Raw genomic sequence first — 14081 nt, forward strand, 5'->3', positions numbered from 1 at the left:
TTCAGCCCAAATGGGTCGTTGTGTGATAACAATTTTGAACCCTGCATTCAAATATTGCCCAAGTACAAACACTGTAGATAGATAGATAGATAGATAGATAGATAGATAGATAGATAGATAGATAGATAGATAGATAGATAGATAGATAGATAGATAGATAGATAGACCAATTTCAATTGGTGTATTGTACAGATATAGCCTAATGTTATAAAGCCACTTATTCCAAACTGCATACGGTTGCTTCAGGCTTGTTGTCCATTATCAGTACTTGCGTAGAAACAATAGCTCTATGGAGTAGGGCTTGGGGACCCACCAGAAAGAATAGATGTAAAGGTTATGGTAAGAAGCATTTAAGAAATCCCAAAGTCCTCCAAATGAACCAGTGGGTAGCTTAGTATAGCCTTCTGAGAGCAACGGGGATCCAAAAAATAAGAGGACTATTCATTGTTTAGATAGATAGATAGATTGATAGATAGATAGATAGATAGATAGATAGATAGATAGATAGATAGATAGATAGATAGATAGATAGATAGATAGATAGATAGATAGATAGATAGATAGATAGATAGATAGATAGATAGATAGATAGATAGATTAGCCTTTGTGATACATTGAACTATCTCATAGTTTATATTATATTAGACAGCAAACAGACCTTCACTTCCTGCGGAAATAGAGGAATCATTATGTATGTCTCAGTGCTGGCCAGGCAGAAAATGGGAGAGGTACTAGCTGCACAACACCACTTAGAGATTACAAACCAAGGCACAGTTATGGAATGATGCAGACTGCTTCAAGCTTTCAACCTGTTCTATAACTGAGCAGTGCTCGGAACTACATGCATTTTCCAAAAATGCAAAATAGTATGTGTCATTAGTATGAGGCCAAACCCTTGACAAAGCTTCCTCATTGAAAATTTCTCTCAAAGTAGAAAAAAAGAAATCACATTCCAAACCATTTAAATGATAGATAAAGTGATTGCAAAGTTTTACATTTTTGTCTTTAAAATAATAAACATATCATATTTACCTGCTTTGTGCAATGGTTTTGCCCAGAGCAACCCTGATCCTACTCTTCTGGGGTTTCCCGGTGGCGCTCCTGGCTCCTCCCCTTCTCTCAGTACCCCCATAGATAGAAGCTTCCTATGGAGGCACTTATGCGTCCTTAATCCTGAACTGGGCTGTTTGTGTGCATTCAGACACACAGTCTGGCTTGGCAACCACCCCCTGATCTCTGCTCACAGGTTTTGACTGACTGCAGCAGGAACCAATGGCTCCCACTGCTCTAGACCAAGCCTATAAGACAGGGGAGCTGCTGCAGATGTGCACAGTGCTGGATCAAGATGGGGCTCAAGTGAGTATTTAGGGGGGTGGGCAGGGAGCTACTATTAAAATGATTTTTACCTTAATGTAGAGAATGCATTAAGGTAAAAAAAAAAAAAAAAAAAAAAAAAACGTTATCCTTACAACCACTTTAAGAATGCATGTTATATCTGGTATAATAACTAATTCCTCCTAAAGCCCTGCTTTGTTGTCTACTATATATCAAACACAACATGTTACTTACTTGAGTTATTGCTTTCTCTGGTCCTTTGGTTTCATTATGTGTACATGATTCTGAATGCCATTGTATATGGTAAAGCCCCATAAGAGGATCTAAAATAAAAAAAATAAAAAAAGAAAGCATAAATTGACAAACAAAAGGGGTATAATTTGATGCTTATTATGGAGTTGGACATATCACGTTGGACTACATTGTATTAGTTCCAACCAAACCAACATAAAAGCTCAAACCCGCCTAAATCATTTTATTTCAGTAGGGAGGATGGAAGAGTTAGAAACGCTTTCACGTTTGTGTTCTGCCCCCACTAGTAGTGTGTTACAACAACATATAGTCATATGAAAGCAGATTTATTTAATAGAGTAAGGAGGGGTAAGAATAAATGTTTTTATTGATATGTGTCTTCCTGCCCTGGTGACAAAACTTGACAAAAGTTCTGACCTTAGTCTACTCTTTTGAAAACCGAAGTTTTGAATGATGGGGAATTAAAAACAACAATTGCACCTTAATGTGTGAAAATTCTAGGTTCTTTTCCCTAATCTAAAACAAACTCTTTTAATAAATCACACCCTGTGCATTTGTAACCATAGGTGGAATTTGGAAAACAACAAATATGAACAATCATGCACTACAAACTTCTTATGCAGAATTATGCTTGTTATTGTCCAAACACAATTACCAATGAAACGCTACTGATGAGAACAAGGCATATAGATCCCATAGTAGAAAAGGGATTGGTGTGGATATACACCACAATATTAATTTTTTTAATTCAACTTTTAAGGTGACTGAAGAAAATATAAGCCCAACCACACATTAAAGGGGGCAATTTTGGAGTAAGCACAGAGAGAGATAAAGCTGTTGGCAAACAATAAGAGCAGATGGCAACAATTTGTAGATTTACCATATTCCTCGAAAGAAAGTGTGTGTATGTTTAAAATCACAAGTAAGCATGCACTACACATAATATAGCCCATCAGTCAAATTTCATAGTAAAAGGAGCCTTCATGTAGAAAAATCTGAACCAGACCAGACATATACAGCTAATTAAAGAAACATTTCAAAAATCCATTAATCTGAGACTACACTGAAAATATATACATTATCTAGGTCAAATCTAATGCACTCATCACACATTTTATTAGTTGAAAAGAATGGTACAAAGGCAGGAAATTTACTGCTGAACTGTATATTTTAAAGCAGCTTAAAATAAAATATTCAACAACTTTGTACTTTGATTTAAATTAATCCTGCAGTGTGTAAATCTATCATAGATATTAACATATGACAATTGTTAGTAATGCAATGCAGCTTTGAAGTGTTCACAGGTTTGGTCCATATGTGAATGTACTAAAGGTCTTATGGCTTGACTGTCTTGCCTGCTAAGGAAATCTTTACAATGTACATATTCAGATGGCTGAAGTCTAGGTTTTCCAACTATAGACCCTGTTCAAAGGAGATGTTTGATCAATATGGCTTTAAGGTAATTTTAAAGGGTAACACCCTAAAGTGATATCTCTGTTTTGGCAGGGCACTCATTGCTTCAGTCACCACCTGCTTCATATAACTACGTGACCCCACAGAAACATTTTGACTCTGCCACCACAATTGTACACTTCTAACATGGCTTAAAGCCAAGTAATTGTGTTATGCTATGTTATGTTTGCTGGAAACTTTATTTACTGTGACACTCTAGTGTACAGTCAAGAAGGTGGGTGGGAATTTCCATGGAAAAAAATCTCCAAATAGTGTTTCTATGACAAAATATTTATTTTAGTGTTAATGATTTAATGTTAAAGCCCAAATGCACCCAAACATGTTTTCTGTTTTGGATACATTGGTGAAAGGTTATAATCACTGTTATGTGTTCTTGTTGGGAACATTTTACATTACTTCTTATCCTGGCCAGTTAACAGGAAGCAAGGAAATACCACTCTGTATACTCTAGTTGTCCAGGTATGCCCAATAAACCAGTGAAAGCTGGAAATGGTTGGACTGCTATGGGAATGGTTCTTTAGACACTATCTCAAACTTTACCCTGAGGCCTATAAGCCCCAAGGTCTACACACTTTCAAAATGTTTCTGCTTTGTTTTACTCTGTTAATTGATCAAATGCCACACTATTCACTGGATTACAATATGTCAGGTTGTCATTCTCAACAGGATGCACCTCCAAATGTTTTCTGAATATCTATCTATCTATCTATCTATCTATCTATCTATCTATCTATCTATCTATCTATCTATCTATCTATCTATCTATCTATCTATCTATCTATCTATCTATCTATCTATCTATCTATCTATCTATCTATCTATCTATCTATCTATCTATCTATCTATCTATCTATCTATCTATCTATCTATCTATCTATCTATCTATCTATCTATCTATCTATCTATCTATCCATCTATCTATCTATCTATCTATCTATCTCTCTCTCTCTCTCTCTATATATATATATATATATATATATATATATATATATATATATATATTCACTGTTTTTGTCATTGTATGTAGAGATACCAGGACATGCATCCATCTCCGTATTGCCAGTTCTTGTTTCTTGTTTTGTATATGCTTGTTACATTTAATCTCAATAAAAATGGAGAATGGAGAAAAAAAGAAAATGAGGAGATCAGAACATTTCTTTAAAGCGTAAAGGGGTTCTAACCTTTTCCAAATTTGTCAAACACTAAAAAAGATTTGGCTGGGGTTGGGCTTTAAATTCCTGTTCACACGACTGGGTATTCTATGTTAAGGTAGTGTTACTTTATTCATTAAGCTAAGTGAACATTCTCTACTATAATATGTACTATGACTACAGTATTCAAGCTGAGTTTGTATTGTACAGTATTTTCATTGCAGGTGATGACATATATACTATACATATGATTCTGACCAGTTATGTAGAGCTTAATTGACCATTGAGAGAATAATAATATCTTGCAGCAATATTGCCTAAGAGATTGTAAATTAACAATTAAACAACTTATGTTCATTGTTTTTTTGCTGATTTAGTAATTGCCAGCCAGTTTCAGTATAGTGCAAATACATTTCAGTGCTGGAGTAAGCTTTTGATCAACCTATGAAATGTTTTCACTGGCTAGTTTGCATGGCAGAAAACATACCTAACTAAGTATTAGGTGCTTAATCTGCCTCTTACATAATTTTCACAGATACGTAAGCAAAACATGTTCTTAGTGAGTTTTAGATGACAATAGGGTCATGTGAAAATGTGTATACTAATTATATTCTAATTTTAGGATAACTTTCTAAGAAACACCAGATGCAAGTGGCCATTTTCCAAACAAAATCCACATTACTGTTCTGGGACAGAGAAGGACATATTCAGATTTGCTGTCAATCAAATGTCCACTCAAGAATTAGATGCAGCCCACAGGCAGTAGAGGACTAATGGGGCTAAAGGCTTCTTGAAACTAACCTAATACCTGATATGTACAATACTGATGTGCCACAAATTATGGTGAGATGAGTCTAACAACTCTTGGGTATAACTTTACACAACCTAGGCAGAAGCCCTGAGGTCCATAATGGCATTTTGTGAATTCTGTTCACATTTTTGAGGCATTTCTTTTTTACACTTGAATTTAATGTCAAGTGCATGGTTAAGGTTAATTCATACTTAGCACCTCATATCAGAATATACACACTTAATGCAAATTGTATGCAGCTCCTTTTTTCTCTGTTATATTTTTGTACAGGGGTTTTGATATCTATAAACTTTAGGAATTGTGCCCTGATGCCAAACTGAGCTGCTCTCTTATAGCTGAAAGGAACACAAAACATTTCTACTCATAAAACCAAGCCAGAGACATACTAACTGAAGTCGAGTTCAATGAATTAAACACCTGCAAACCAACTGTGTTAGCAAAACGGTAAAGGGACGAACCTGTAAAGCTAAAAATTAAAGTTGCATACAAAGTAATACTGAAGAGAAAGAAAATAGAGTACAATCCACATTTAGTATTAGGAGAAAATAAAATTCTGTTACTGAGGCCAGATACTGTTTATTAGAAAAAGCACAATTCTCATACTACATGTACATAAACATAACCGGAAAAAAATATTTCATTTCATGGCCGCATAGCAAGATTTTATTCGGAACAAAGACGTGTAATTCTTTACTTTTTATTTTATTTATTTATTTACTATTCACCTTTTGCTATTTTATGTTTAGCAGAAAGAAAAAAGGGGTATTTCCAGCAACACACTTATATGCTTGCACCAGTGCAAGTCTAGTCTAGTTCGATTCCTACGAATGATTAAAAGAAAATAGTAATATATTGTACACCCGTATGCCTGCATGTAAAAATCTAGACAAAAAATATGCAAAATGAATCCAGTCAAAATTATGTTTTTAAGAAAATGTGTTTCTATTAAATCTGAACACAATCCGCACCTACTATATAATAATATTTCTGCTTGGTGGAGTGAAAATGTGAGCAAAATCAGAATGCTTCAAATGGTAAATCAATGACTTGAAACCTATTTTATTTTGCGCCTTTCTATCTGGCACACATATTTTTCAGACAGTACACAAAAAGTGGGATTTGACTTTCAAAAGATTCATTTTAAAGTTGAGATTTGTTTTTTCTTTAATACATTTAGTAGGTGTCATTATTGCTTAGTAAATGTTGGTTAACTTTGAAATTCAAAGTAATGTATAAAAATTATGTACATTTGTCAGTGTGTACATTTTCTAGCTATGCTTCTCCAAGCAAAGCCACTTTTTATTAAAGCTCCAGCCAAAACTTATTTTTAAAAGTTTATAATTTAATTGGGAAAGTTTAGAACCTCTGGACGGTTTTTATGGCTGTCTGTATGGAAAGATTTACCCTTTATCCAGTTTGGGGGCACCCTGTCCAAACCTGTCACTGAGGAACATTTTTTGCTATGTTGGAGAGATTTCCTCTCAACTAATATCCCAGTGAGAATTAGATAGAAAGAGGAAACCTCCCCAGCAGGGGCACAGTGCTTAACCTTACCTACTTTCTCGCTTTACTTTAAAACACTGATTTTTCTAGTTGCTCATTACATACAAATATTTTAAAATGACTGTGCTCCTTACATTAAGGCATAACACCATTTCTTAGCACTCTATATGATAATAAACATATGTTCCTTTCATAGGGTAAAGGGTGACCTCTACGATAGCATCAGCACCCAATTAGACCTCTTGTGTGAAAACTGCCAAAACACCAAAGGAGAAGCTGTATATAACAATCATTTTCAGGTTCTGTAATTGGAGCAAAAGGTCAGAGTTCAGCAGGTATCATACAATTGGCAGTGCTTAAGCTCTGTCATGCGAATGAGTTGCATAGTGTACAGTGTAGTGACATTTTCAATTACAACATCATGAGGGAGAACAGAACAATTATGTTAAAAAAGATATGTTGCCACATGCACCATTCTGGGTGCAAAAGTAAGAGGAACCCTACATATTCCCCAATCCAGGGATCTCATGTCTAGTGATAAACTCTGTTCTGTAAGAATGGCTGCCGAAAGAATGTCAGATGAAGACAGATGTACACCTATTCCAGCAATCTTATAAATGTATTACTCAATGGTTGGAAGTAAAGTAATTTGGAATATGAATTATTGGATTCAGGTGTCAAAAGATGTTAGAGTAATCTGAATCATCCCCGGGGGAAAGAAATACACTGTAAGGCCAAGTGTTTTTGGACACCTTACCATCACATTTATCTAAGCTTGTTGAATATCCTATACCAAAATGATGGGCATTAATATGGAGTTTCCCTCAATCATTGACTTTAGTAGCATTCACTTTTCTGTGGAGACTTTCTACAAGATTTTGGAGTGGGTCTGTGGAATTTGTGCCCATTTAGACTAAGGTCGGGTACTAATTTTGGCTGAAAAGACTTGACACGCAATTGGTTTTTAACCTCCCTAGCGGTATGATTCTGTCAGGAATTCTGTTCCAAAAGCGGTACAATTCTTTCCATGGAAATTTGGCGTTATGTATTAAAGGCCTACAATTCTTAGTAATTACTGACTTAAAACTTACCAAAACAAGACTCTAGTACACATCCCAGATGTAATGAATTTGAAACACAAACACATGAATTATAATCCAATCAATAATAGAATTTTATTCAAGAAGGCAAGGAAAAATAATGAAATTTGTCAAAGAAATTCAATACACATCCTGAGTGTGAAAAAGTTTAAAGCAGGGCACTAGACAAAGTCCGACATTGCAATCTGGGCAAAAGTACCGTGTTTCCTTTCGGACTTTTCTTCCATTGCCATCCTTTTTAGAACAACAGACGACGCACATCCTGGTAGGCGCCAACTTTTTTGGGGTGGGCGGTACAAAGTCCACAAAATGACGGCCTGTCAGGCGCTCTGGATTGCCAACATCAACAGCACGTCGTCCGGGTCTGTTTGCAGATACTGATGATGGTGTCGGGTGGTTGATGAAAATCTGCTCAGCCACCTTCCAGACAAAGTCCGAATGAACGAGGGGTATGGCAGTGTTGGCTTTGTAAAGAATATAGGCGTTCCAGAGGCACTGTTCTAGGAGATGCCTAAAAATCTTTTTATAATACTTTTTTTGTTGCTTCCGCATCGCCGGGTAAAAGGTCATTGCCTGATCGGCTCGATCAACACCTCCCATCGTGTGATTGTAGTCGATCACGACTTGCGGCCTCAGCATATCTGCTCCCTGTTTTGTGCGGACCATGGCAGTGGTGGTGTTGTGCACGGTGCTCATGAGACACACATCCTTTTTGTCTCGCCACCGCATTGCCATCATTTTACCCTTTTGAAAGGCAACCATCTCTCCTTTTTTTAGCTTTTTCTTGCTAAACATGGATGGCATGTCCCGCCGGTTTGGCCTAACAGTGCCATACACATCTGTTTTGTTTCGGATCAAAACTTCAAATAGTTCCGGAGAGGTATAAAAGTTATCTGTTGTAACACAATATCCCTGGTTCAAAAGGGGGTCCAGCAGTGAAAGGACAGAGGATGTGGCCATCCCATAGCCGCTGTACTTGGGATCGAACTTTGTACCTTTCCCGGTATAAATTACAGCATTCCATATGTATCCTGTGGACGACTCACAGAGCATGTAAGATTTGATCCCGAACCGCGCTCTTTTCGATGCAATATATTGGATCCAGCTCAAGCGTCCCTTGTAGGCCATGAGACTTTCGTCCACACAAACATCCCTGTCTGGCACATAGGTCTGCTGGAAGTTTTTAACGATCGTTTGGTACACCTCCCAGATTTTCTTGAGTTTGGGCGCAGGATGCGTGGCCTCATCAAACTCCTCATTGTTTGCAAAATGCAAATTTTTCATAATCAGAGAAAATCGGTACTCGGACATCACTGTGCCAAAAAATGGAGTGGCCAGCATTTTATTCGTGGTCCAATACCATTTTTGGAGTGGTTTTCCCACCACCCCCTGAAGGATGATGAGTCCTAGAAACTTCCAGATGTCCTCGCTACTGACTGGTTCCCATTTTCTGGAACGGGAAAATTTGGCGCGCAGCGTAGCGCACTGCTGCTCCTGGTAACGATTGGTTTCAGCGACTATCTTTAGAATTACCTCCTCCGTTAGGAATAACTTGAGGTACGACAGGGGGTTGTCTCTCTCCACGTCAACCTTCATCCCCGGAGAACCAGTGAAAGGGAATCTCGGGGGCGCTGCCTGGTCCGCGTCGCTGTCCAAAGGGCACCAAGTGCGCACATCACCTAGGTCAGGTGCGGGATCATCGGCGTCACTTTCGGGATCCGTGTCGGTGCCAGAGTCAGATGACAGATCTCCGCACGACTCACTGTCGCTCTGTTCTGCAAAAAGCTCCGTGTCGCTGCCGCTGTCGCAGTCGCTCAGCTCATCCAAAAGCGCATATGCGGGACAGCGCTTTTTTGATGCCATTTTCCAATTATTTTTATTCACGCAAAGGACAATGGCAAGGGGGCACTGAGAGGGCACTGTGTCTTTTACCACTTTTAGCAAAGTGATACAGTGTAATCCTCTCAGATTACACTGTATCACCTCCCTTTTATATGTTTGTGTTTTGGTGTTACTTTAATTTTTACTCCCAGTTCCGCTCCCATGCAGCATTGCTGCTGCAGGGAACGGAACCAGGAAGTCCTCCTACCGACAGACGAGCGGCGGAGATCTCACTGGCGGTCACAGCAATGAGAGCTCATCGCTGGATCGCCAGGATAAGGTAAGAGAAGCTCCGCTGCGCTGTCTGCACTGTCTGCACACTCTGCCCATTCACCCCGAGCGTGATTCGGGGATACCGCTAATAGCAGAAAATTCCTACCCCGAGTCACGCTCGGGGATACCGCTAAGGCGGTTAAATAAGGTTGATGTCAAGGCTCTCCTCCAAACCAAACATGTCAAATCATGTCCTTATGGTCCTGTTTTCTACAGAGGCAAAGTAATGCTAAAACAGAAACAAGTTTTCCCCAAACCCTTGTCACAAAGTTGGAATAGCATAGTTGTCTAAGATCTATTTCTACTGCATGCTGTGGCATTTAGAGTACCTTACACTGGAACCTTCAGAACTAAAAACAATTGAAGCAGTGTTCTCATACTTTTGGGCACGTAGTGTACACATAAGCCTATATAATGAATTGCATAGTGTTAATATAGTAAACTCTAGAGCGATACGATTAATTTATAGTAGAACTATGGGCAAAACTTTTTTTTTTTTTTCATTTTTGGGTAGAGAAAGGAACGTTATAATCCCTGTCAATTTTTTTGCCATCTGTGTTCCCTTAATTTCCTGTCCCATAGCCAAACAGGAAGTGAGAAGAAATCCCTGAAAATTAGAGGGAATCCCCTGGGGACCCAAGGTCACCACAACCAGTATCCCTATTGAAAGATTTCCCCTATTTTTCTGTCTGGGGACAACCCAAAATTGTAGATCTTGTTTATGTCCACTTTCAATGATAAACGGGACAAATAGAGAGGGAGAATATCCTTAACAGACAGCAATAAATACTGACGGGGGTTCTAACCCCTTTCCACTCTTTCCAAAACAGAAAAAAGTTTTGCTTTTAGTTATACTTTAATAAAAAGTAACACATTAATTAATACATTTAATTATACTACAAAATGTAGCTATAGTTTTTTTAAATCAAATTACTCAGGCATCTATATAGCATTATCTATTATTCTAGAGCTATTTAATTGCCTGAGTAAATTACTTTAAAAGCTTTTCATTGAGCTGTTGCATCAAACCAAGCATAGCAGGTCACTTTCGATGAAAGGCAGCACTAGAAAAATATTCCTTTTTCAAAGACAAACACATTAAGTCATCTGAATACAAGAGGTATTTCTTGATACAATAGGGCTTTGATTTTTTTTTCTCTTTACCCTACACTGTATAAAGTACACTGCACAGATGATCTAGATCTATGGTCTATGCCTTCCTATGTCTTCCTTCTCGCTTCCAAAAAGCTTTAGGATAACAGCAAAGATAGAAGCATTCCTGCCTGATTAAATGGATTAACTACAGACCAGAACTAATCGCTGTGGCCAATTCTTAATTCAGCCAATGTGCATCATGTTGTGCCCCATTCTCCTTAAGGCACTTGTAAAAGAATGTCATTTGTATGTCTTCTGTCAATTAACTTTGCTTTGAGCCTTATTTATACAGATGTGCCCTGGATTTTTTGCCACGCTTCTTCACTTTGAACATAGCAAAAAGAGAGAAGGAATTTTAAATATTCACCTTTTGTTCTTTTGTCTTTGTGTGTATTTTATTTTTCCAGGTAACAAAAACAGGCTAAACTGTATATATAGTAATTACAACCTTACTCATGCATCTTCTGAAAGGTAATATAAATGCAACAAATTGTACACTCCATTGGATTTAAAATTATGTGATTGGAAATCTGTAGGACTTTTTTCAACAAAAATTGGATCCGTATTGCATGGGGGCCAAGCCATATACATCTCAGGGGAAATTGAGCTGGTGCTTGGTCACAGTATCAATTAGGGAATTAGTACATTAGGTATGCATGCAGAAGGAGAGTGTAACGGATCAACCAGCACCCCAACCGGGTATCTCCGTTGACGGATGCTCCTTGTGCTTCCCGAGGGTTCCAAGCACTCCACCCGACACCGTAACCACTTCAGATCCCACGAACCACCACAGCTTGGTTAGGGTCTCGCCGTCTCCTACCCACCCTGGACCTACGACAAGTCTCCAGGTTCCTGTGGGTGAACCTCTCTTTCCCCTGAAGTGAAGCAGGAACAAGCTCTGGCACAAGCTCTTACAAGAGCTTAGTAATTATCCAAGGGAGTATGCAAGCATAGCAATCCCTTGCAGCCTATTCGCCCAATGAGAGACAGGACTCTAGATTGAGGGTGAACTATCTCTCTTTATTGAACAAGAAACATATTTTTATACAGTTTTCCCCCACAAGGTTACCACCCAGGTGGACCTTGTGGAGAACTGGACATGACATTCACAATCCAATAGAAACAGGGTTTTACACTCAGTCATTCCCATACAGTGTACACAATCCCTCCCCCTAACATAAATTAATTATTTAGCCATCTGGACAAAACAATTTGAGGTCATTAACATTAGACAATGGGATGGCACAATCCACATTCCCTCCCAATACACAAACAATAGGACAAGGCTGCCAGTGACAGTATGTGTGTCTCTCTCACATTGAAGCTGGAATACACATTATCCCAATCCACAACCAATAGGGAAAACCTGTCTGACATTGAGGGATATGTAATACACATAGTATTTAGGAATTACAGATTTCATGGCAATGGGAAAAAATCTTCATATTTCTATATGGAGATATTGCTGACAAATTTGACTGTCCCATCTGAAGCAATTTAAACCATTAATTATCTGTTTTTCACTTCCAGTGACGGTGAACAACATCACATATCTTCCCCCCAAAGGTAGACGAACCAGGTACCAGACCTCCAATCGGTCTGTGCCTGAGTTAGTCAGGTAGCAAGTCCCAAAGAGTGAATCCCTCATGGCAGCTTCCTTGACAAAGTTCCACATAGTTTGTAAGTTTGTCTTGGCATGGCGCATGGAGCTCTCATAGCCGATCAGTCTGTGAAAGTTTGGTTTGGGCAGGCCAGACTGGGCTTCTTGGGCACCCTGTGTCCAGGGGTGGACTGACAACTCATGGGGCCCCTGGGCAATCAGAGATCATGGGGCCCCCTGTGTCCACACTCAAGCCACACAAAGCCCCACCTACAAATTGCAGCTCAGCCACATAGAGTGGGCATTTAAATATTTACCACAGCATAGCCTGCATGGAAGGTCCTGGTTTCTTTCTGTAGTGTGTAGCCTCTCATGGGGCCCCCTACTGACCCTGGGCCCTCGGGCAGTGCCCTAATCCCCGAATGGTCAGTCCGCCCCTGCCTGTGTCCCTAATAGATACAGGGTGACTTATACATAAGAGGAGCCTAGTAAGCTGAGAGAGGAACTTTCCAACCTCTCTAAGGCAGGCTGTGTTCCACTGGCCCTTCCAATGTCTGTACCCACCCAGTTCCCCAAACAAATTGTCCAGAAAACAGCGTTACTCACCCAGCCAACCTCTGCCTCTCTTGTAGAACATACCCGCCGCTGGGGATAATTGTGGACTGGCCCTTCTCCTGGGAGTCCTTTCAGCTGCTGGAGAGAAGACAGGGTGGTGGGGCTCACTTCATCAGGCTGCTGGGGATCTGGGCCGACTGTCCAGCATCCCTGGGATATAAACATGAAGACTGCAGACTACCACATGAACTCCATCTTTTGTACTTTGAGGGCAGAGGCCAACCACACTCTGCTCTGTTGCCAGCTCTTCTGCTGGGTTGGGGTCATCATTCTGGGGCACCAACTGCTTCTGGGAAGAGGAGTCAGTTACTCCATCTTCCATACCCCCATTTGGCGGTTGGTACAACCTTTCTCTGGTACTGTCTCCCAGATGCACAGATCCTGGCTGGGGAGGGAAGACAGTTTCCTCCACTCTGACTGACTGTTGGGGAGGGTGGACAGTAACCTCCTCTCCCTTCTTACCCTGGGCCTCCGGAACTGCCACAGGTGTGGGGCAGAGGTTGTTGACTCTCTGTCCAGCTGCCAGTGCTTCAGCTGAGTTGGGGTCGGCAAATACTTCCCCCAGGACCTGATAGATAAAAAACCACAGGTATAGTAAGGCCCCAACGTCAAAAGAAGAAGGGACCCTATCTATGATAGGGTCCCTTCTTCTTTTGACGTTGGGGCCTTACTATACCTGTGGTTTTTTATCTATTATGCTCTACTTGGGATTGTAGGGATATCTAACCATGTGATTCCAGTCTATCCAACAACCAATCATTTAATTATACCCCCAGGACCTGGTTGGGGGTCTGCTGTAAAGAGGAGGGAACGCCTACCTCCTCCTATTGGTATTCCTGCAGGGTAGGTTGGGGATCTGGACCGGCCGTCCAGCATCCCTGTAGGTCTGGTGCAGAGACCACGGTCCCATCTGCACCACTGGGGTCAGGGCT

The 14081-nt window shown here is 39.8% G+C and overlaps 1 protein-coding gene across 1 annotated transcript in view; it reads right to left on the bottom strand.

Moving 5' to 3' along the window:
• Window positions 1–14081, bottom strand: part of ANOS1 (anosmin 1) — a 235153-nt gene that overhangs the window by 23682 nt on the left and 197390 nt on the right. Inside the window, exon 10 of the mRNA XM_082245044.1 lies at window positions 1570–1658. Within this exon, the coding sequence (XP_082101170.1) occupies window positions 1570–1658 (89 nt within the window). The remainder of the gene's footprint in view (window positions 1–1569; window positions 1659–14081) is intronic.

The sequence above is a fragment of the Pelophylax lessonae genome, assembly GCF_965119305.1.
Source record: "Pelophylax lessonae genome assembly, chromosome: 2".
Classification (NCBI taxonomy): Eukaryota; Metazoa; Chordata; class Amphibia; order Anura; family Ranidae; genus Pelophylax; species Pelophylax lessonae.